The sequence below is a fragment of the Syngnathus acus genome, chromosome 4 (assembly GCF_901709675.1).
Source record: "Syngnathus acus chromosome 4, fSynAcu1.2, whole genome shotgun sequence".
In the NCBI taxonomy this organism is placed as follows: Eukaryota; Metazoa; Chordata; class Actinopteri; order Syngnathiformes; family Syngnathidae; genus Syngnathus; species Syngnathus acus.
The window spans coordinates 3030888-3050673 of NC_051090.1; the positions used below are offsets into that span (position 1 = coordinate 3030888).

The 19786-nt window shown below is 51.1% G+C and overlaps 3 protein-coding genes across 9 annotated transcripts in view; 1 reads left to right on the top strand and 2 right to left on the bottom strand.

The window, feature by feature from the left end:
• The window catches only part of fryl (furry homolog, like), a 34967-nt gene extending 19481 nt beyond the window's left edge, over window positions 1–15486 (top strand). For 2 of the 7 annotated variants that reach the window (XM_037250321.1, XM_037250323.1), the window contains 32 exons: window positions 92–246; window positions 316–415; window positions 560–728; window positions 815–1083; window positions 1153–1293; window positions 1364–1532; window positions 1614–1698; window positions 1816–1928; window positions 1990–2140; window positions 2209–2312; window positions 2380–2562; window positions 2631–2850; window positions 2940–3061; window positions 3218–3405; window positions 3592–3686; window positions 3754–4364; window positions 4458–4726; window positions 4802–4942; window positions 5134–5334; window positions 5419–5580; window positions 5679–5753; window positions 5839–6015; window positions 6739–6939; window positions 7603–7803; window positions 9542–9966; window positions 11088–11295; window positions 11384–11533; window positions 11633–11731; window positions 12083–12151; window positions 12903–13013; window positions 13509–13702; window positions 13826–15486. In XM_037250321.1, the coding sequence (XP_037106216.1) occupies window positions 92–246; window positions 316–415; window positions 560–728; window positions 815–1083; window positions 1153–1293; window positions 1364–1532; window positions 1614–1698; window positions 1816–1928; window positions 1990–2140; window positions 2209–2312; window positions 2380–2562; window positions 2631–2850; window positions 2940–3061; window positions 3218–3405; window positions 3592–3686; window positions 3754–4364; window positions 4458–4726; window positions 4802–4942; window positions 5134–5334; window positions 5419–5580; window positions 5679–5753; window positions 5839–6015; window positions 6739–6939; window positions 7603–7803; window positions 9542–9966; window positions 11088–11295; window positions 11384–11533; window positions 11633–11731; window positions 12083–12151; window positions 12903–13013; window positions 13509–13702; window positions 13826–14048 (5781 nt within the window). In that variant the 3' untranslated portion in view covers window positions 14049–15486. Of the gene's footprint in view, window positions 1–91; window positions 247–315; window positions 416–559; window positions 729–814; window positions 1084–1152; window positions 1294–1363; window positions 1533–1613; window positions 1699–1812; window positions 1929–1989; window positions 2141–2208; window positions 2313–2379; window positions 2563–2630; window positions 2851–2939; window positions 3062–3217; window positions 3406–3591; window positions 3687–3753; window positions 4365–4457; window positions 4727–4801; window positions 4943–5133; window positions 5335–5418; window positions 5581–5678; window positions 5754–5838; window positions 6016–6207; window positions 6217–6738; window positions 6940–7602; window positions 7804–9541; window positions 9967–11087; window positions 11296–11383; window positions 11534–11632; window positions 11732–12082; window positions 12152–12383; window positions 12402–12902; window positions 13014–13508; window positions 13703–13825 lie in introns of all 7 variants that reach the window. The other 5 variants (XM_037250316.1, XM_037250322.1, XM_037250320.1 and 2 more) reach the window with 5 other exon arrangements.
• Window positions 15487–15607: 121 nt separating this feature from the next.
• Window positions 15608–17046, bottom strand: zar1 (zygote arrest 1). The gene is made up of 4 exons (XM_037250325.1): window positions 16387–17046; window positions 16075–16167; window positions 15928–16002; window positions 15608–15855 (listed from the first exon to the last, which is right to left on the bottom strand). Exons 1-4 carry the CDS (start codon window positions 17035–17037, stop codon window positions 15712–15714), a joined length of 963 nt encoding a protein of 320 aa, XP_037106220.1. The 5' UTR covers window positions 17038–17046; the 3' UTR covers window positions 15608–15711.
• Window positions 17047–17440: 394 nt separating this feature from the next.
• Window positions 17441–19706, bottom strand: slc10a4 (solute carrier family 10 member 4). Its single transcript, XM_037250324.1, has 3 exons — window positions 19195–19706; window positions 18749–18959; window positions 17441–18443 (listed from the first exon to the last, which is right to left on the bottom strand). Exons 1-3 carry the CDS (start codon window positions 19599–19601, stop codon window positions 17907–17909), a joined length of 1155 nt encoding a protein of 384 aa, XP_037106219.1. The 5' UTR covers window positions 19602–19706; the 3' UTR covers window positions 17441–17906.
• Window positions 19707–19786: the final 80 nt, after the last annotated feature.

A 19786-nucleotide genomic window follows, 5' to 3' on the forward strand; every position in this document is an offset into this window, starting at 1 on the left:
CATTTAGCTCCCTCTAGTGTTGTTTTAGGTACAGCGCACCTTCACAGGTTTCTCTCGTTTGAGCCATTTTCTAATAAACGGACTCCTTCAGGTTCACCAGTTGGGCTGTGAGGCGGTGATGCTGCTGCTGGAGTTGAACCCGGACCAGAGCAACTTGATGTTCTGGGCTGTGGACCGCTGCTACACGGGCTCCCGCCGCGTGGCCGCCGGCTGCTTCCGGGCCATCGCCAACGTCTTTCATAACAGGTATGAAACGCCGTGCTGCTTTGCTGTTGCTGCTAGCTTTGTTTCTTAGACTCTGGTTGTTGTTCTCAGGGATTATCAGTTCGACACTGTGGTGCTGCTGAACCTGATTCTGTTCAAGGCCGCCGACTCCTCCAGGGATATCTACGAGGTGGCCATGCAACTGTTACAGGTGAGTGTATAGTCAGCGTTTCTTTTTTCGTTCATTGATTGTGAATTAACGTCACGTAATAATAGATAGAACATTGAGAATAATAATCGAACATTGAGAATGTCTCACTATGTTTTCCCAATAAATTTATTTGTACATGCGCAGATCCTGGAACCCAAGTTTTTCCGTTATGCCCATAAATTGGAGATCCTTCGAACGGACGGCATCTTGACGCCGCCCTCGCCCCTGCCGCACCTCTACTCCGTGTCGTACTACCAGCTCTCCGAGGAGCTGGCCAGGACGTACCCAGAACTCACGCTGCCCATCTTCGCAGGTCTTACCAATACTGCTCTTAGTCCATTGCTGCTTGTGTTTCTCATTTGTTCTCAACCGATTTCCAACATTTCCCTGGGTATGCAGAGGTGAGCCAGCGAATCCAAACGGCGCACCCCGGCGGTCGCCAGGTGATGTTGCACTACCTACTGCCCTGGATGAACAACGTGGAGCTGGTGGACTTCAAGCCCGTCGCACGGCGCCCGGAGGACGCCGGCAGCAGCGAGGAGGACGAAGAAGTGCCAGAGGGCGACGTTATGATGGTCAACAGCCGGCGCTGGCTGCACGGGGAGGGATGGGGCTCGCCACGGGCCACCACCATGGTGCTCAACAACCTCATGTTCATGACGGCCAAGGTGGGTTTTTAAAACATATATACAGCATGTACCAAGGGAGGACAGGCTGACCTTTCTATTCTTTTGCAGTACGGGGACGAGTTTGCCTGGTCGGAGATCGAGAACGTGTGGACCACCTTAGCTGACAGCTGGCCGAAGAACCTCAAAATAATCCTGCACTTCCTCATCAGCATGTCCGGAGTCAGCAGCGAGCCCAGCCTCCTGCCTTATGTGAGTTTCATTTTGCATATCTTGGGCACGCCCCCCGCCCGCTGCCCAGCACTCACCCGTGTCTCTGCAGGTGAAGCGAGTGGTGGTGTACCTGGGCCGAGACAAGACCATGCAGCTGCTGGAGGAGTTGATGAGCGAGCTGGAGTTGACAGACGCCGTCAGCTCGGCCGTCGCCCACATGGACAACCCGCCCTTCTACCGCATCAGCTCCAGCTACAAGATCCCTTCGGTCGCCTCGGGTTAGCCACGTGACGAGTGCCGCGATTTGTAAAAAGCGCTAACGCCAAATGACGTCACGTCTCGCCCGTGTCGACCCGTAGGTACCACGTCCAGCAGCAACACCATGGTGCCCGGACATGACGCTCATCACGACGGCAAGGGCAAAGATTCCAACATGGAGGACAGGTGCAGATCATAAAACTTGAATGGGTCAAGTTTGATTTTAGACTGCTGGGAATCAACACGGAACAAATATGAGGATTTTGGTTTGACCTAACACGAGTGTTTGGTTGTGCTTAGCAGTTACACACACCTCGACATCTACGGCGGTCTGAACACCAACCTGAACCGCCAGCACCACCGCCTGGAGTCCCGTTACAGTAGCAGCTCGGGAGGTTCCTACGAAGAAGAGAAAAGTAAGCTCACACTCGCGTGAGCGTCAATACAAGTGATCGGCTAACCAATGGCTTCCTCCAGGCGACTCCATGCCGCTTTATGCTAACTGGCGCTTGAAAGTGATGGATCACAACCGCCCGGAGCCTTTGCCCTTCCCCCCGACGGGCGGCTGCTGGTCCCCGCTGGTGGATTACCTGCCGGAGACCAACACCCCCGCTGTAGCACTGCACAGGTACGCCACCCGGACCTCTCACCGAACCTGAGGTAGGTGCCAAAAGTAACAAATGTGCTTCGTTTCAGATGTAACATCGCCGTCATCCTTCTAACCGACCTCATAGTGGACCACGGCGTCAAAGTGGAGTGGAATGCCTATTTGCATCTCTTGCTGCATGCCGTTTTTATAGGTAACTCGCTGGTCAAAGCGGCTTGCCGTCCGGCTCGGCGCTAATGTCGCTACCGTCGTCTCGCCAGGGTTCGACCATCAGCACCCGGAGGTGTACGAGCACTGCAAGCGCCTCCTGCTGCACTTGCTCATCGTGCAGGGAGCCAACAGCAGCGTTCAAGGCATGGCCATGGTGCTGCTTCGCAACAGGGAGTTCAACGACCCCAGGGTGCTCACCGTCAAGCCCCCGCCGCCCGAGTTCCACTTCACAGGTTGCCGCTTCTGTCGCTGGAGACCGACCCCTCGTGTGGATTTAACTTTGTGTGCTTGCGGGTGCCAGGCGTCCAAGAGTTGCTGCCCGACTGTCAGCCGTCTCCGGTGACGGACTCGGGCCTCAGTTCCAGCTCCACGTCGTCCAGCATCAGCCTGGGTGCCGGCGGCTCGTCCCTGTCCCACCTGTCGCACCTGTCCCACACGTCACCGTCCATCCTCAGCGAGGTGGACGCCACGGCCGAGAAGGACGAGAAGGTCAAAGCGCTCATCGAGTTCATCACCTCCAGGTCAGAAGCGCTCATTGCATCAATTTGAGGTGGCGGGTGTTCATTTTTTTTTCAAATTTCATTTTTGAACCTCCCCGCCCCTCTGTTAGGAAGCGCGGGCCATTCTGGAACCACGAGGACGTGTCGCCCAAAAACCCCAACATCAAGAGCGCCGAGCAGCTGAGCGTGTTTGTCCGACATGTCATGAATGTATTCAAACTTTCCCAACCAGGTGTGTTTTCTCCAGACAGTGTTTCCCGCAATATCACAGAAATGTGTGCTTTGGCGCCGTTGTTGATTTCAATGGTTTTCACAGATAGCGTTACTGTTGTACTTGGCGTCAGTATGACTTGTTTTTTTATTGTACATCTCTCGTACCTCGCTCCAGGTTTTCAGCTCGACTCTCTGCTGAGCGACGTAGCCCTGCAGACGGCTCTGTCGTGCTCCTCCCGCCACTACGCCGGACGCTCCTTCCAGATATTCCGGGCGCTCAAGCAGCCGCTCACTCCCGCCGCCTTGTCCGACATCCTCTCCAGACTGGTTGAGACTGTGGGGGACCCTGGAGAGGAGGCTCAGGTTAGGACCTAGTCAACTTGTGGCTCTGAAAATGTAAATAAATAATGTACCACCCAGGCGCCATCTAGTGGCATGTTGAGGCAGAAAACCTGTTAAAGTTAAATATGGCATTGTGTTTTTATTATTATTATTGGATGCTGTATGCTAAGCTATTGAAGAAGTTAATTGTTACATTTGTCTCCTCAGGGTTTTGTCATCGAACTTCTTCTCACACTGGAATCTGGCATCGACACACTGGCGGACACGGTCAAAAACTACGACCTCCTCACCGCCCTAGTGCAGTACGTCCCGACGTTTGCCGTGTACCGGTAGCGGGCTCATCTTCTCAGCGCTTTTTGCTCATTTCAGAACCTCCACTAGTGATCATCTGCTGGGGCCCAAATTTGCGGCCAACAGGAAGAGCACGGGCCAGCTGAACCTGAGCAACGGCGGGCTGTTCCACTGCGTCCATAATCGTAGCAACTCCCTGCGGACCAGCCTGATGGGCGAGCGCAGGGCGGACCGGCGGCGCAGTAACACCCTGGACGTGGCCGACCGCCTCGGGGGCAGCCACGGCAACCTGGCGCGCACCCGCAGCTTATCGGCGCTGGGCGGCGGGGGCCCGGGTGGCAACGGCGGCCCGGGCCGTGACGCCGAACCCCCGGTGGACCCCACCAACCTCATGGCCACGGTGTTCTGGATCGCCGCCTCGCTGCTGGAGTCGGACTACGAGTTCGAGTACCTGCTGGCGCTGCGGCTGCTCAACAAGCTGCTGGGCCAGTTGCCTCTGGAGCGGGAGGACAACAGGGAGCATCTGGAGAGGATCCAGGCCAAGCTCAAGTGGTACAGCTTCCCGGGGCTGCTGCAGCTCTTCCTCAAGGGCTTCACCTCCACCGCCACGCAGGAGCTCACCATCCAGCTGCTCAGCAAGCTCATCAGCGTCTCCAGGCACGCGCTGGTCGACCCCTCGCAACTGGCAGGCAAGTCGACTTGTATTATTGTCCAATGTAGATTTGCCGGATACCATTTTTTTGTCATTCAGCCGGCTATAACTGCCATTGGTCCTGCCACAGGTTTCCCGCTGAACATCCTGTGCCTGCTGCCGCACCTCATCCAGCACTTTGACAGCCCCACGGCCTTCTGCAAGGAGACGGCGGACAAGATCGCCAAGCTGTGCGCCGACGACAAGTCGGCCACGCTCTGCAACCTGGCCCACATGATGAGCCTGTACAGCACGCACAGCTACTCGCGCGACTGCGCCAACTGGATCAACGTGGTGTGCCGCTACGTGAACGACGCCTTCGCCGACATCACCCTCAATTTGGTCACCTACTTGGCCGAGGTGCGTGTGGAAAAAAAGGCGTCCCCTGACCTGTGTCTGTCTGTCTGTATGTTTGACCGAGTGTTTTGTCACCAGTTGCTGGAGAAGGGCCTTCCCGCCATGCAGCAGTCCTTGCTGCAGATCATCTACAGCCTGCTGAGTCACATCGACCTCTCGGCTGCCCCGGTTAAGCAGTTCAACCTGGAGATAATGAAGATCATCGGCAAATATGTCCAGGTCAGCCTCCACCTCGTAAAACAATTTGGACACTTGCTTGTTCTCCACTAGCGTAGCCCTTTTGTGTCGAATCTCGCCGTTTGCTTTTTTAACCGCTGTGAGCCAGGGCAGGGACGGATGAAAATATTTCCCTTTCGCATTCCACCCAAAACTCTGCTCAACTGCGTCTGACCGCACGTCTTCCCTTGCAGAGCGCTCACTGGAAGGAGGCGCAGAATATTCTGAAGCTGGTGGTGTCCCGCTCGGCCAGCCTGGTGGTGCCCGACGACGTGCAACGCTCGTACAGCAGCGAGTCGTGCGGCTCGCCGGAAATCGCTTTCACGCGCATCTTCAACAACTCCTCCAAGGAGCTGCCCGGGAAGACGCTGGACTTCCACTTTGACATCTCAGAGGTGAACGTCTTTGTTTTTTTTAGAGGCAGCTCAAGTTAAGCTAATGTTATTAACTGACCAATGACTCATCATGTGACTCTCTAGACGCCCATCATCGGACATAAGTATGGCGATCAACGCACGGCGGCCGGACGTAACGGGAAACTTCAGATGAACGCCGTCACAAGGAGTACGTCCTCCACATCCTCCGGATCCAATTCCAACGGTCTGGTGCCGGTTAGCTGGAAGAGGCCGCAACTGTCTCAGGTATAACAATGGAGAGAAAGAAAAAAAAAGTTCCTAGCTTTTTTTTTCCCCCTCCAGCTGGATTTTGAGTGTTCCCTGTTTTATTTTTGTCTTGACAGAGAAGAACCAGAGAAAGACTTATGAACGTTCTGTGTCTGTGCGGTCCAGAGTCTGGCATTCCCAAAAATCCATCAGTAAGATAAGACTCCTACTTTATATCGACCAGTACTTGTTATTATAGCAAACTCGTGTCTTTTTTCCTTTTCCCCACCAACGCAGGTGGTCTTCTCATCCAGCGAGGACCTGGACTCGGTGGACCAGCAGACCAGTCTGATCCCGACCGTGGAGGAGGCGGTACGAGAGGAGGAATCACAGGCAGAGGAGATGGGCAGTGAGCAGCAGTTTGGCGTCTTTAAGGACTTTGACTTCTTAGATATCGAGCTGGAGGACGCCGAGGTGAGAAAATGCGAAATTCCTTGACATCTTTTTCTGGGAATCGGACTCATCCAATTTCCCTCCATGTTGACTCACTCCAAGTGTTTCATCTTACTCCACACAAAGAGCCTGTCCGCGTTTGTACTTAGCGTGTACCTTAGTTGTCCCGAGTGTCTTATAACACCCGTGTTCCTTCTCTTCTTTTGCCACAAGGAGTTGCAGGTAAGTCTGAGAGCAGTTTAGGCGGGCTACACATCTACCCCAATTTAAATCTCTATCGATTTTCGGAATCTGCGATGGCTCCCTAATGCTCTTGCCACGTTGGTGTTCAGATGAGCCAACAGGACATGGTCATTTCTGTTGTAGTACCAAGACTGACCAATGGGGAGCAGTATGCTAACACAGGACATCTGTTGCTCACCCCCAAGCAAGCAAGCAAAGCAGATCAGATGCGATAATCTCAGTTTTGCTGACTTTAATCGGAAAGCTTAAACAATTTTTACAATTATTGGTATATGTGTACTCTGCTTTGGATGTCTTCCGTCTGGTGTTCCCGTGTCTAGTGTCTTTTTTTTTTTTCTTCCTCATATACAATCACAGCTATGCTTCACTTTATTTTGTTAGTTTTGTGTGTGTGTGAGAGCAATACTTAAACGCACGGTGTGTGTGTGAATGCATTTGTGTAGCCAAGCGACTGCCTACTCTCTGCTCGGCCTCACCGCTGTGCCTGCGCTCGTCCTGCAGGGGGAGAGCGTGGACAACTTCAACTGGGGTGTCCGGCGGCGCTCCCTCGAGAGCATGGACAAGGGGGACACGCCGTCTCTGCAGGAGTGCCAGTACGCCGGCAGCACGCCCAGCCTCAACCTCACCAACCACGAGGACACGGACGAGTCGTCCGAGGAGGAGGTACTGAGCGCTAGCCAGATTCTCAACCGCTCTGGCCGCGTAAGTCGCACTCTAATCAGGGTCCATAAAAACAGTACCCCCCACCCCACCCCCTCCCAACTTGCCATGCTCCTCACACAGCCGGCTGCGTATGTGCTTGAGAGTGTGTGTTGAGACGAGAGGGGCTTGGTGCTTGCTTCTTGGCTGGTGCTCCCCCCTGCCCCGCCCCCTTCTGTGAACCTCTGTTGCTGCAGTGGTTGTAGCTTGCCCCTCTTTAAGCTCTCTGTCGCTTTCCCTCCTTTCCGGTCGGTAAGTATGGCATCGTTGCACAAGAGGAGTTGAAAAATAGGAGCAGAAAATGTGTATTAGTGCATCAGGAATTGATTTATAGAGTCTTCAAAAAATAAGCTTAGCGGAAAAAAATGTGAAAAGATTGTGGATGAATAATCTCAGTTGTATTATCTGCAATCAATCAATTTAACATTTGCTCAACTGATTAAACAAATGAAATTTCTAACTTGGTTCATTACAATGATTAAATACCAAAAAACCTGCACGATTAATGCAAAAAAAAAAAGTCTTCGCATATATGCATAAGTGCAAAACTTCCTTGCGTTTCTACTTCCTGTCCCAATACTTTTGTCCCCATAACGCACATGTTCAGACTCTAGTAGTGGACCCTCCCTAATAATGTCCTCCTCCTCTTCTTCCCGCCCCCCCCAGCTCAACAGCGACTCGGCCACGGACGACACAACGTCCAACCACGTGGACTCCCTGCAGCAGTCCCAGGAGTCGTCGGGCGGCGCCCCGGTGGACGAGGCCTCGGCCCTGGCGCTCCTCCGCCGTGCGGCCCCCTTCCCACGTCCGGATAGCCCCCCTTTGGAGACGGCCCGCTCAGACAGCACCAGCAGCCAGCTGCCTGAGGTGCGATCAGTGGGGAGCAGTGACAAATTGTGGTGCTCTCGGGGTGCCTTCTAGCTTGCCTCTTTTTGCTTTCAACTCTTTCCTCATTCACGACGCCACTGGTCGGTCGGTCGGGGTGGTGCTTGGCTGCGCGCTCATTTCAGCTTTTCCTGCTCTTCTAAAGCTCTTCTTCTTTCTGCCGGGTTTGTGGGTGGTGGAGCGCCTGCTGGGTGATAATGATTGTGGTGGGGCTTTCGCATTTGATTGGGGTGAGAGATGCAAGAAAAACAAAGACTCACCTCAGGTCAGCTGTAACTGCTCACCACCAATAACAATAACTTAAAAAAAAGAAAAGAAAGAAAGAAAGAAATCCTCCCATTTAAACTCTTGGGAACCGGACGCCACCGCCGTAACCGCCACGGAACGCATGTGTGAGTATGACACGTGGGCTTCAGTCCACTCACTTGCTAACAAACACACTCACTGTCATTCACTGCTACTCCCACCGAAAATATGTCACATGTACTAACCGTGATTGTGTGTGTGCGTGCATGCTGTGCAGCTTCGAACACTCCTGACCACATTTCGATTTATTGGATTTTTTAAATTACATTTTTAGAATTAAAACAGATGGGCTATGTCTTTTGCAGATGAGGAAAAATAAAATAAAATATAAGTTATTGAATTTTATAAATAAAATTATTTTCTCCAAAAATATATTTTCAGCCAGCAGAGGGAGCAATCACTCAAGTGACGATGTAATTTCTCTCCACTTCTTAAAATTAAAACTGTCATTTGTTTGCTTATTTGAAGTACCATAGGCCATTAAACACCGCTTAGGGGAACTAAAGAAATAACTAATGAATTAATACCAATTAATATTAGTTGTCATGGGTTTCTAACTGGGCAAAATTGGTTACGATGTGAACTGCTTGTTATTGACTTTCCGGATAAATGCGTGTGGATGAATGACGAGAGTGGGTGTTCCCAGATGGATTCTCAACTTTTTATTTTTTTCCCCCTCAATCGAGCCAACGCTTTGAATATCACCCCAAGGACATCGCAGCCGCAGCTCTTAGCGTAATGAGCCTCGGATAAAACCCATCAATACCCGGGCGGGCTCGCTCCCTTGCAGGACGGCCCAGCCTCTTTCTAAAAGCTTTCCGTAATATAGGAGCTCGTCTCTCCGCCGTGATGTACTGGCCGTCTGCCACGCTGGCGTAGCTGAATGCATTAGACTTTGAATGGCACGACAAAAAAAAAAAAAAAAACTTTAAACAAGTGCTTTTATTTGATTGTTTTGATGAATTTGCCGCCATACAAAGTTTGTTCGCAGGTCACGGCTGCGGAATGTAAATGTGTCGTTGCTTTATCACCGTCAAAAGTCGGGTTCCGACATTCCAATGTGGGCTACGCTTGCATGTTGCTACTTGCGATGGTCTCCAGCACATGCAGGAGCTTAATGAGGAAAAGGAAATGAATGGAAGAATGTCGGTAAATCATTCATCTCGAAACGGTCGTTCCCTCGTGTGCTTTATTGGCACCGGGGTGCCGTTTGGCGTGATAGATTAAAATTGCCTCGTGTTTATCGATCGCTTCTCATTTCCATGGCATTCCCGCGGGAAACGTTAACACGCAAAGGAAGTAAAAAAAAAAAAAAGGTTACTTTAATGTCCACTTGGACCATCTTCGATTACTTAAGTAAAGTAATGAAAGTTCCAAGTCAACTCTGGTGATGTACGATGCGCTGACGTTGCAGGACGGCGTCGGCGTGACCACGGTGGCCGACGAGCTGAGCAGCAGCATCAGCGAGGACACGGGCTTTGGCAGCGCCCCCCCTCTGCCCCCCGATCGCCCGGACCTGTGCGAGCTCCCGGACGCTCACGATCCCCCGGACCCCCGCGGGTCACCGGAGCCTCAAGAGGACCTGGACCCGGCCCCCCCTCCGCCGCTGGCCATAGACACTCCGCCGGGGTCTCTCTGTGAGGAGGAACCCCAAACGGTCCTACCCCTGTACCGTCCGGCGGAAGCGGTGACCAAGCCGGACCTCGACCCGGACCTCGACCCAGACCCGGATCCGGACAGCACCTGTGGCTCCGTATGGGAGGAGGATGTCACTCAGGCCTTGAAGGAGCTGGACGAGCGCTGCGAGGAGGAAGAGGCCGACTTCTCCGGCATGTCCAGGTGAGTGGATTAAGACTTGGGGTTCTAACCTCACAACGAGAAAAATCTCATTCTTAAAAATCTTACACTTCCTTTCGCCATTGGCCGGAGTTGAGGTTTTACCGTCATTGTTTTGGCCCGGCCTCGGCATTGAACACTTCGGCGTGACAGTTTATCTTTAGGATGGCTTCCACCCAGGTGGGCTTGAATGACGTAGGCCCGCCTCCTCAAGGTGGGCCAATTCCGGCTGGAGGACGGCCGATTGTTTGGGAATTTATGCCAACCGGTGCACAACGGGAAGGACCCGTCGTGAGGCGTCTGTCTGTCTACCATGTATCATTTGGGTCGTCGTGTGTGTGGGGGGGGGGCGGGAGGTCACTCTGAGTGATTGTGCGCTGACAGCGGGGGCACTAAACAGCTGAGCAGCGAGGATTTATGCCCGACTGTTCAAATCACAATCCCCCCCCCACACACACACACACACACACACACTGCTTTGAGGCCGCGAGTTGCACTGAGCGAATATGCGGAGGCAGTCTGCACTGCGCTAGTGCTTTGAGAGAGAAAGAGAGAGAGAGCGAGGGAGAGCAGGGATGAGGACGGAGACTGTGTCGGCGTCGGCGCTCGGCAGCGTCGGCTTCAGATACTTGTATTCCGTCTGCTTCTTCAGGCTCTTTGGTCCCACGGGCCTGTGAGTACTGTATATGTCAATATTTATATGTACATACATGTACGTGTTTGTGCGTTTGTCAGCGCGGGAGAGAGCGAGAGCAGTGCGCGATGCTAAGTGGCTAGTTGCTCATGTTGTTGTGCTAGATAGAGCACTGCAGCAAATCCATCATGACGTGGGCCAGCGTTTGTTTACGTCGGGGTTTGGCAACCTCGATTGAGCTGAGCCAGAGGAAGAGTCTCAGTAAACACCAAGAAAGGAAAAAAAAAAAAATACAAACAGTACAGTGGTACCTTGAGTTGTGGTTTTATTTTGCTCCAACTTATTTTACTCGTACCGTGGTGCTTTGAGATAAGAGTGACAAGCAGATTTTTATTTTTTTAACCCCACCAAAGTTTGTTGTGAATAAATAATCATTTTGCACCTTCCCATCTGTTTTCTTTGTGGCCTCTTCTTATTTGGGTCATTCCAGTCAAGATGAAGGTGAGGCAGACTGCTTCCCCGAAACCCAGGCCTCGCCGCCCCCGTCGCCCTTCCTGTCGGCCATCCTGGCGGCGTTCCAGCCCGTCGCTTACGACGACAAGGAGGACGCCTGGCGTTGCCACGTCAACCAAATGCTGTCAGACGTCGACGGATCTTCCGCCGTCTACACCTTCCACGTCTTTTCGCAGCTCTTTCAGGTAGAGCGCGGCGACCTTGGCATTGGCAAGAAATGAGTGAGGGTATCTATTCATAATACATGGATGTCTCCCCCCCCTCACCCCCCAGAGCATTCAGAGGAAATTCGGTGCCATCACGCACGCGTCGGTCCACTTCCTTGGCGAGAAGCTCCAGCGCATGGGCAATCAGTTCCTCAGCTCCTTGGAGGTCATGACGTCGCACTCGCGGTGCCCTACCGTGCTGCTGGATGCTGAGACGGTGAGCCCCCCACCCCCCTCCAGCAGCTTTTTTTTTTTTTTTTTCCACTTGGATTCCGGATTACATCACACGGTTCACATCTCTCTCTCTCTATACTAGCTGGTGTCGTGCGGGCTGCTGGAGACGCTCAAATTTAGCGTGCTGGAGCTGCAGGAGCATCTGGACACATACAACGCCAAGAGGGAGGCGGCGGAGCTCGTAAGTGCTGTCGAAAAAAAAGAAAAAACAACCTCCCTCCAAATCCGCGTAGCAATGAGCCTGGACTTGCCTCAGCAGTGCGTCAGCGGCAGCAAGGGGCTAAAAATAAATTCCTTAAATCAGTTAAGACCGGGCCAGGCGGGAGGTGCCCTGCCCTGGAGATGAGATTGCAAGGTTTGGCATGCGTGCTCGCTAATTGAATGAGAAAAACAGGCTGCCCCCCCCCCGCAGGGTGAAATATTACACAGCCAACACCACGTCGTCTCATCCTGGCCGCTTTGTTTTAATACGCTGGCCGAGCGGTTGCCGTGTCGTCTCTTAAAGCTGTCGTTCATCTTCTTCTCTTTCTAGTGGCTGGAGAACTGCAGGAAAACCTTCGGGGACAAACAGATCTGCCAGCGGCTCAACACCCAAGCACAGGTAGGCCGAGCGAACCTTCGCCTTCTGGAAACACCCCCAACCACCAAAGAGGCCAAACTTCAATTGAGAATTTTTTTTTTAGGGATTTTCTTAATCCCACGACTGTCACGTTCTCGTCCATTAGCATCTCTTTGATGCCCCCAAATTTGCTGAGTTTTGAGAAGCTCCGTGTGGATTCCGACTAATTCTTTGCTCTTTCTCTCCTTCTCCTTGTCACCTTCTTCTTGCTTAGCACATGCAGAGTCTGGCAGTAAGTGGTTCTCCTGTTTTAATAGACACCACCAAACATCCTCATCATACCTCTGCCCTGATTGGCCACGTAACATGGAACGCTCTCATCCAATCATATTGTTGTACCCTAGTGGCAAAAAAAAATAAATCTATTTAGTTGCCTGGAATCCAATGTGTTGCCCATACGGTATAGAAGAGTGGGAGGGGTTGATTTTTTTTGTTGTTAGAATTCTGCATGTTTGTCGTTCCATCCCTTTTCAAATAAATTGTACACCCTCCCAGACCAATGAGGAGCCCTGCCTGTAAATTGTGACATCATCGACTGGTTCATACCGACAGCCGCTGCGTGATGCATCCTTTCCTAATCGACTAATTCCGCTAGCGATAGACTCTCAACGCCCGACATCCGGACGGCGCTCGGCTCCGGGCCTCGTTAACCATTTCACCCCGCTCAGCCATCTCCCCCGGTGTGTTCTGATATCTTGCTCAGCTCCACTTTTTTTTTTGTGTGTGTGCTTAGGAGCTGGAATTGTGCCGCCGCCTCTACAAGCTGCACTTTCAACTGCTGCTGCTCTTCCAGGCCTACTGCAAGCTCATCAACAGAGTGGATACCATCAAGAGGGAGGCCGAGGTGAGACCAAAACCATAGAATCAAAATAATTTGTGAGGTTGCGTTGACTTTTACACAAAAATAAATCAAATTAATAATTGATTTTGTTTTGTATTTTAAATATTTTGTTTTTTTGCTGGTGCTCGACTGATATTGTTTTTTTTTGAGGCAGCTGGCGATTCCAATATTTGGCATAATAAAAAAAACCTGCCCAGCTAATGGAAGTGTACTGTCTGAAGGGAAACAGTGCAGGGCGGTTGCTGACTGCGCAACGGCTGTGCTGCCTCTCTATCCGGGCTGCATCTTAATGCACCTTTAAGTGGATTACACTACTGAATGAAATTGAATGATTTCTTATAGGGATTGATGGGGTCAGCTGCCGTTAGCGCTCAAATTCAATCAAGATTTTTTTTTTTTTTTTTTTTGCTGCCCCCACCCCCTGCTCAATTCTTCTTCTATGCGACACATGCACTCACGCCATTCCCATCTATCTGTCTTCCATCTCCCGTCTCCTAGGTGACCAACATGTCGGACGAGCTCAGCGCCCTGGAGAGCTGCCTGAAGGCGGCCGAGAGGGGAAATGACAGCCAAGAGGACGTGTGCATGCCGGACACCGCCCACGCCAACACCGAGTCGGCCATCCAGTCGCTGGTCGAGACGCTGAGAGCGCGGGATTTCTGCTCAGCCCTCACCCAAGTCAAAGTCTTCAGGTAGATCTAAAAACTGCATTTCTGCAAGCACATTGGTCCTTTTTTTATTATTATGTGTCATTAAGTCAAAAATGATGTCATGCTAACGAAAGTCTTCGCTTAATGCTAATGTCCCTCCACCAGGTCTCTGTGGCCCAACGACATCTTCGGCAGCGAGGGCGAGGACCCCGTGCAGACGCTGCTGCACATCTACTTCCGCCACCAGACGCTGGGCCAGACGGGCTGCCTGGCCGTGGTGGGCCCCAGCCGGGACCTCTCCCAGGCCAGCGGACGCCTCATGGAGCTCAACCTGCAGATCCGAGAGGCGCTGAGTCGGGCGCAGGCTCCCGGCGAAGGAACGCCGTGAGCGGCGGGAGGCTCGGCGCACAAAAGGGCTAGCTACTTAAAGGATGCGCGGGGATAAGAGACTTCTTCATGTCGGAGGGTCGCTTGAAGCTAAGACATTCCTCGGCAAAGGTTTGGGAAACTGGGTTTCGGGGTGAAATTTCAGGGCCCGATACATTTTCCGGAAAGTCTACTTCTGTGCCTTACTGTAAGTCTTCCAGTACCTCTGATAACACTATTAGCTCAGTGGCCACTGAGCCTTGAGTAGCACAGTAACATCGGCAAACATAGTGCAAGAGTCACAGAAAGGCAGAAGTGAAATCCTTGGAAAATCTCATGGCGCTAACACTTGGGAAAAAAACGTTGTGCACAAGTAGGGAAACATCGACAAACAGTTGAATCAAGTTTACCTGGAAAGGTTCGACAGCATTTTTTTTTTTTTTTTTAGATTCCCAAAACGTCACCCCAAAGCCCAAAATTCCAACCTTTTTTTGAGTAGCGCATCTTCCCCACCAAAACCTCATGCAAGATTCCGTTTGCAATAAGACACGCCAGCGTGCCTGGCAAAGCAGTGGGATGATAGATTTTGGTTTTATTTTGTGCTTTTTTTTTTTTTTTTTGTCCTACCCTGCACGCCAATCGACGCGTTCATAAGCAAAAAAGGAAAAAAAAAAAAGCATGCTTGGAAAAGATGAAAAGCAGAGTATTTTTTTGGGGAGAAATGTATTTTTTATGATTCAGAGCTGAACCTCCTCGGTTGTAAATGTTGGGCTATTTAACGCGCGAGCGCCTGTGGGGAAATCCTCAGGGAAGTCAGTTGTAAAAAGAGAAACGTATATAGAGATCTAAATATATCTGACCCCACCCCCCCCTCCTCTCAAGGCGTCCTTAACGGCTATTAATCACCCGTCTAACCAAATAAGCAGCTGCCTTTAGAGGTTGTGATGCATAGATATACACGCGCACACGACTCGTAACTTATTTTACTCTGTATATATTTTAGAACATGTCAAAGCAGTTTTTTTTTTTTTGGTCCTCCTTCCTTGTACTCTAATGCACTGCAGAGGACGCCATGCTCATGTGATGAGTCATTCATAACCCAACTTTGTTTTTTTTAATTCCACGCTGGGATGAACTGCCTTTTTTTTGTGATGTCACAGCTGAGAGAAGGAAAAGAGGTGTGGGCTGGACTGTAGCATCCATATCCCACCACACATTTCTTCAACCTCGGAATCCAAAGATGGAGATGTTTCCCATTTGTCCACCAAGCAAGTAGAACATTTCTCCCCTGTCGGTCACTGCTTGTCTGGTACATTCTAAATGCTGTTTATTATTTAAAGAATTTTTTTTTTTCTTCACCTGGGAGAGCTTTGATTTTAGAGGCACATTTTTTGGGGGGTTTTGTTCACTCACATTACCAGCCTTCTCTCTGGATGAATAAAGATCTAATCATACATTCATTCGTGGCTGGAATTGGTTTTCTTCTCACCCTTTTTGAAAGCTTTGCCCATTTTCAGACCCGTGACCTCTGAACTGTTGAGGCTGATGAAAATTAATACAATGTCATGGAACCATAAGAAATGCAAGGTAGACGTTTTAATAGTGAATGTGCGTGGCGACGCCATCGCTGCAACAAAACATGAACCAAAGTAGTGAAACAATCCGGCATCCGCTTGCCGCTGCAGTCAGATGATGTATTTGAAGCTGAAGGTGCTGTCGCACGAGAGTCGCTTGCCTTTGCAGCGGCCGCACAAGTCCTGCCTGTGCGGACGCTTGGGGTCCACATGGCGTTGGGTTAAGGCACAGCAGCAGCGGGCTTTGTTGCAAGTCTGGACATGAGATGGATGACAATTTAATCATGTTGAATTTTTAAATAGTTTTAATTAAAAGCAGTGACTCACGTGACATGTGATGTCCTCCACACGGTATGGGTTGAACTCCTTTTGGCATTTCCTGCAGTATTGTTTGAAATAAACCTGGAATGCATGATCGTGGGATGGTTAGGATCAGAAGCGCTGACCCAGATTTGCAACCAAGTATGTACTCACCTTATTGGTGCCTTGAACGCACCACACGTAAGCGCTTTCCCATCTCAAATTGCAATCCTTGCAATGATAATAGCCGTACTTCTGCTCCAGGAACTAAATTGAAATGATTTTTATTTTATTTTTTTAAACATACAAATGCTAATTTTGAGGTTACTTCACATTGTTTGTAATCCGCAAAGTTTAAAGACATTTCTCTACTAGTGTGTGTGTGTTAAGGGTATTTATGATGTACAATAAATAGTTGTTTTTTTAATTAAAATAGTAAAGCATCTTGGGACTTTCCCCAAAAGACTTTACAAACTCTTATTCTACCTGGAAGCGAATTCGAGTTTTCCCCTTTGAAACCTCGTCGCTCGTCGGCTGCTCTTCTGACTTGAGCGGCTTCTCCTTCCCGCCTTCTCCTTCCTCCTCCCCCTCCTCCTCCTGTTTCTCCTCAACGTCGGCGGCCTCGATCGCAGCAGCTTCGACCTCCTTATCCACTTTCGTCGCAGCAGCCTCCTCGTTGTCCTCGGCTACAAAGCAGGTGATGTTCCGGTAGGCGACGGGGGAGTAGAGCGCCAGCGAACGCGGGTACCGAACAACCGTCTTGGGGCTTCCGCTTTCGCCGGACGTCACGGAACTCTCGGAGGCCTTCTTGCGCCGGAACTCTCGCTTCATGGACACGAGGGTTCTCGGCCCCAGGGAGCACTGAACCGAGGCATCCTGCTTGGGGTTGACCTGGACGGCCACGTCCTTGGTGTTTGCCTTTCGGAGCCTCGGCGTGAGTTTGGGGTTGATTTGAGACAAGATGGACTTGAGCTGGGCCCGCTGCTGGTTGTTGAACGCCTCCGAAGCCTCGCCATAGTGGGACAGGTAACTACTTTTGTACTTCCACGGAACCTCTTTGTGCCGGTACCGGCCCACGTAAGGATTGTAAGATGGATAGAAATAGCCTTCGACTGGGTCGTCACCATATGTTGCCATTTTGTTAGTTTTTAATTTTTTTTTCCAAGCAGCAATGCTGAGGAGTTGGTCATTTAAATTGCACGTGTGACTTGTCAATCAGGACTGATTCAACGCAGGCGTGTTTCCCGCCAAAAGGCAGGGGGGCGCGTCCAGTAATGGCGGCCATGTTGGGAGGGGCGACGTTACCGTTAAAGGCAAACGGTGCTATAAGATTAGCATATTAAAATGTTTTACCAGTGGCAGGTTTTGTTTGTTTCTCCTTTATCTCACTATTTAAATTTCTGTTACAGCTGTGTGACCTTTGAGAACATTGAGCACTTTGATATTTCTCTGAAATGTGAAGTGCATTCTAAATAAATATATCATGAATAATATTAAACATTGACTTAAATAGGTTCTTGAGCCAAGAAAAGACATTTTTCATTCTGTACAATTTTAATTTCCTCCATATATTTTTTTTCTCCATATACACATTTTACATCTGTTCGTACACACAAAATGGCTGATTGTTACATTCACAGACTGGTGTTTTCACGCATGTTTTTTTTTTTTAAATGATACACATTGAGAATTTGTATCTCGTTCATTCTTTCCAATTGGCAATCGAATATCAAAAAGATAAAAACGTGGCTATTAACGTTTTAATTTCTTGTAAGAGGTTGAAAAGGCCAGAATGTCCATATACAGTACTGATTTGAAATTATGATCAAAAATACAAAATAAAAAGAGTTGTGATTTGAGATGAAACTTTTTTTTTTAGCCATAGTTTTTTTATTTGCGATCGATTGCCAATTGAAAATGGAAATACAGGGATTATTGAGGCCTTCCATGCATCAGCCTGTCTTATATTCTTTTGTTTCATGTACGTCACATTAACTTTGTGTTTGTCACACAGGCGTAGGGTTTGGCGGGCAGGGGTCCAGCATGATGGTGTTTGGGTCGCTCACCGTCACCGCCCCGTACGAAGCGTCAAAATCGACATCCTCGTCCTGGAAGCGTTGGTACGTGATGTCCGTATCCTCACCGTCCCGCCGGGCCGGCGGCTCCTCCTTGCCCAGCACCTGCTTGCGGTACGTCCGGTACGCCAGGATGAAGACGCCCGCCTCGGCCGCCTGGAAGAGCGCGTAGAGTAGCGGGAACATGTACATGCCGCCCATCAGCTGCGGCGGGAAGGCCAGCTTGAGGATGGCGGTGCATAGCTGCACGTTCTGGCAGCCCGTCTCCAGCGAGACGGCGCGACGGCAGTTGGGCGGCAGATGGAACAACACGGCCAGGCCGTAGCCCGCCGCGTAGCCGCACATGGGCATCAACAGGGCCACGACGTACACGGAGGGCGGGATGGCCGACAGCAGCTCGGGGCCCAGCATGGCCGCCGTCAGGATGAAGAGCAGCACCAGGGTGATGAGTAGAGACCACAGCGACGCCTGAACACACACCAGGTATGTTCACATGCATTGAAGGGCTTTAACACTGTTTCTACTAAAATGGCCATACCCCAGTTATTTTCCCCCAAGCCACTACTAGAGGAGATGACAGTGCTGACCCGTTCCTCTAACATCTTGCTGTACTTCTCTGATGCAATTTGGCAATAGGCCTGCCTTGTTCTTGTCATTGCCCATTGAATTCAAGTGAAAATCCAATCATCTGTTCAGTAATTTGGGGAACACATCATCAATCTCTATGTGATACCCTGGCTAGCGCACAAACATGGATTTACATGACGCTCTACCTTCAAGACGGTGTCGGCCACACGCGTGTAGCGGTAGCGCAGCATGACGCCGAGGCCGATGGGGATGAGCGTGCTGCACAGTGTCAAGATGATGGCGCCAAAGGGCATGAGGTTGACCACGGGCGTGTTGATCCACGCGCGGCTGTAGATCCACAGGCACAGCGGCATCAGCACCAAGGCCAGCAGCGTCGACGAGATGGTCATGATGATGCTGTTGGAGACCCGACACACAACTTGATGACATGGAACATTCTATTGCATGGGGATAGTTATTGTGGGGAATTAAAAAAAAAAATCTTTTTTTTTTTTTGTGATTGGCTAGCGACCAATCCAGAGTGTACCCTGAATAGCAAAAATGGATTGATGGCATCGACAACTACTTTTTGGGGAATATAGACTTTCCTATTTAAACAAACAAAAAGAAGTTGTGGAAGCAGGCTGGCTACCTGAGGTTCATCTCTCCGTGCACCAGCAGCGACATAATGTTGGACAAGTTACCCCCTGGGCAGCATCCGCACAGCAGCACGGCCATGGCGGCCACGTCGTCCAGGGAGAAGGCGAGTGCCAGCAGGAAGGCGACAAGGGGCATGATGACGAACTGGCACACGACGGCCAGCAGCACCCCGATCGGCCGTCGGATGTGCTCGCCCAGCTGGCTGACGTCCACGGTGCAGCCCAGCCCGAGCATGGTGAAGCACAGCACCAAACCCACGAACACGTTGATGCCGTGACTCAGTGGCGAGTCCCAGAAAGCGGGCACCACGCTCAAGACGTCGGCAGCGGCGGGGGGCTCGGACGGCGGCGAGCCCACCGTCAGCTCCAAGCCTCCCGATGGTGCGCTGGAGTTGGCCATGGCGCAGCGCCCCGGTCTCTCCTGTTACGCACGGCTCGCTCGCTACGGCGCAGGGGCGAGAGGACGCGACGGTGCCATGGTGGGCGTCCGTGGCGCGCGATTTCCGAAGAGGAAGAACTGGCGTCCCGGACTCCCCTTTTATAGCGTGCCCAACCCGCACGGATGCATGCGCGCGCGCGCGCACC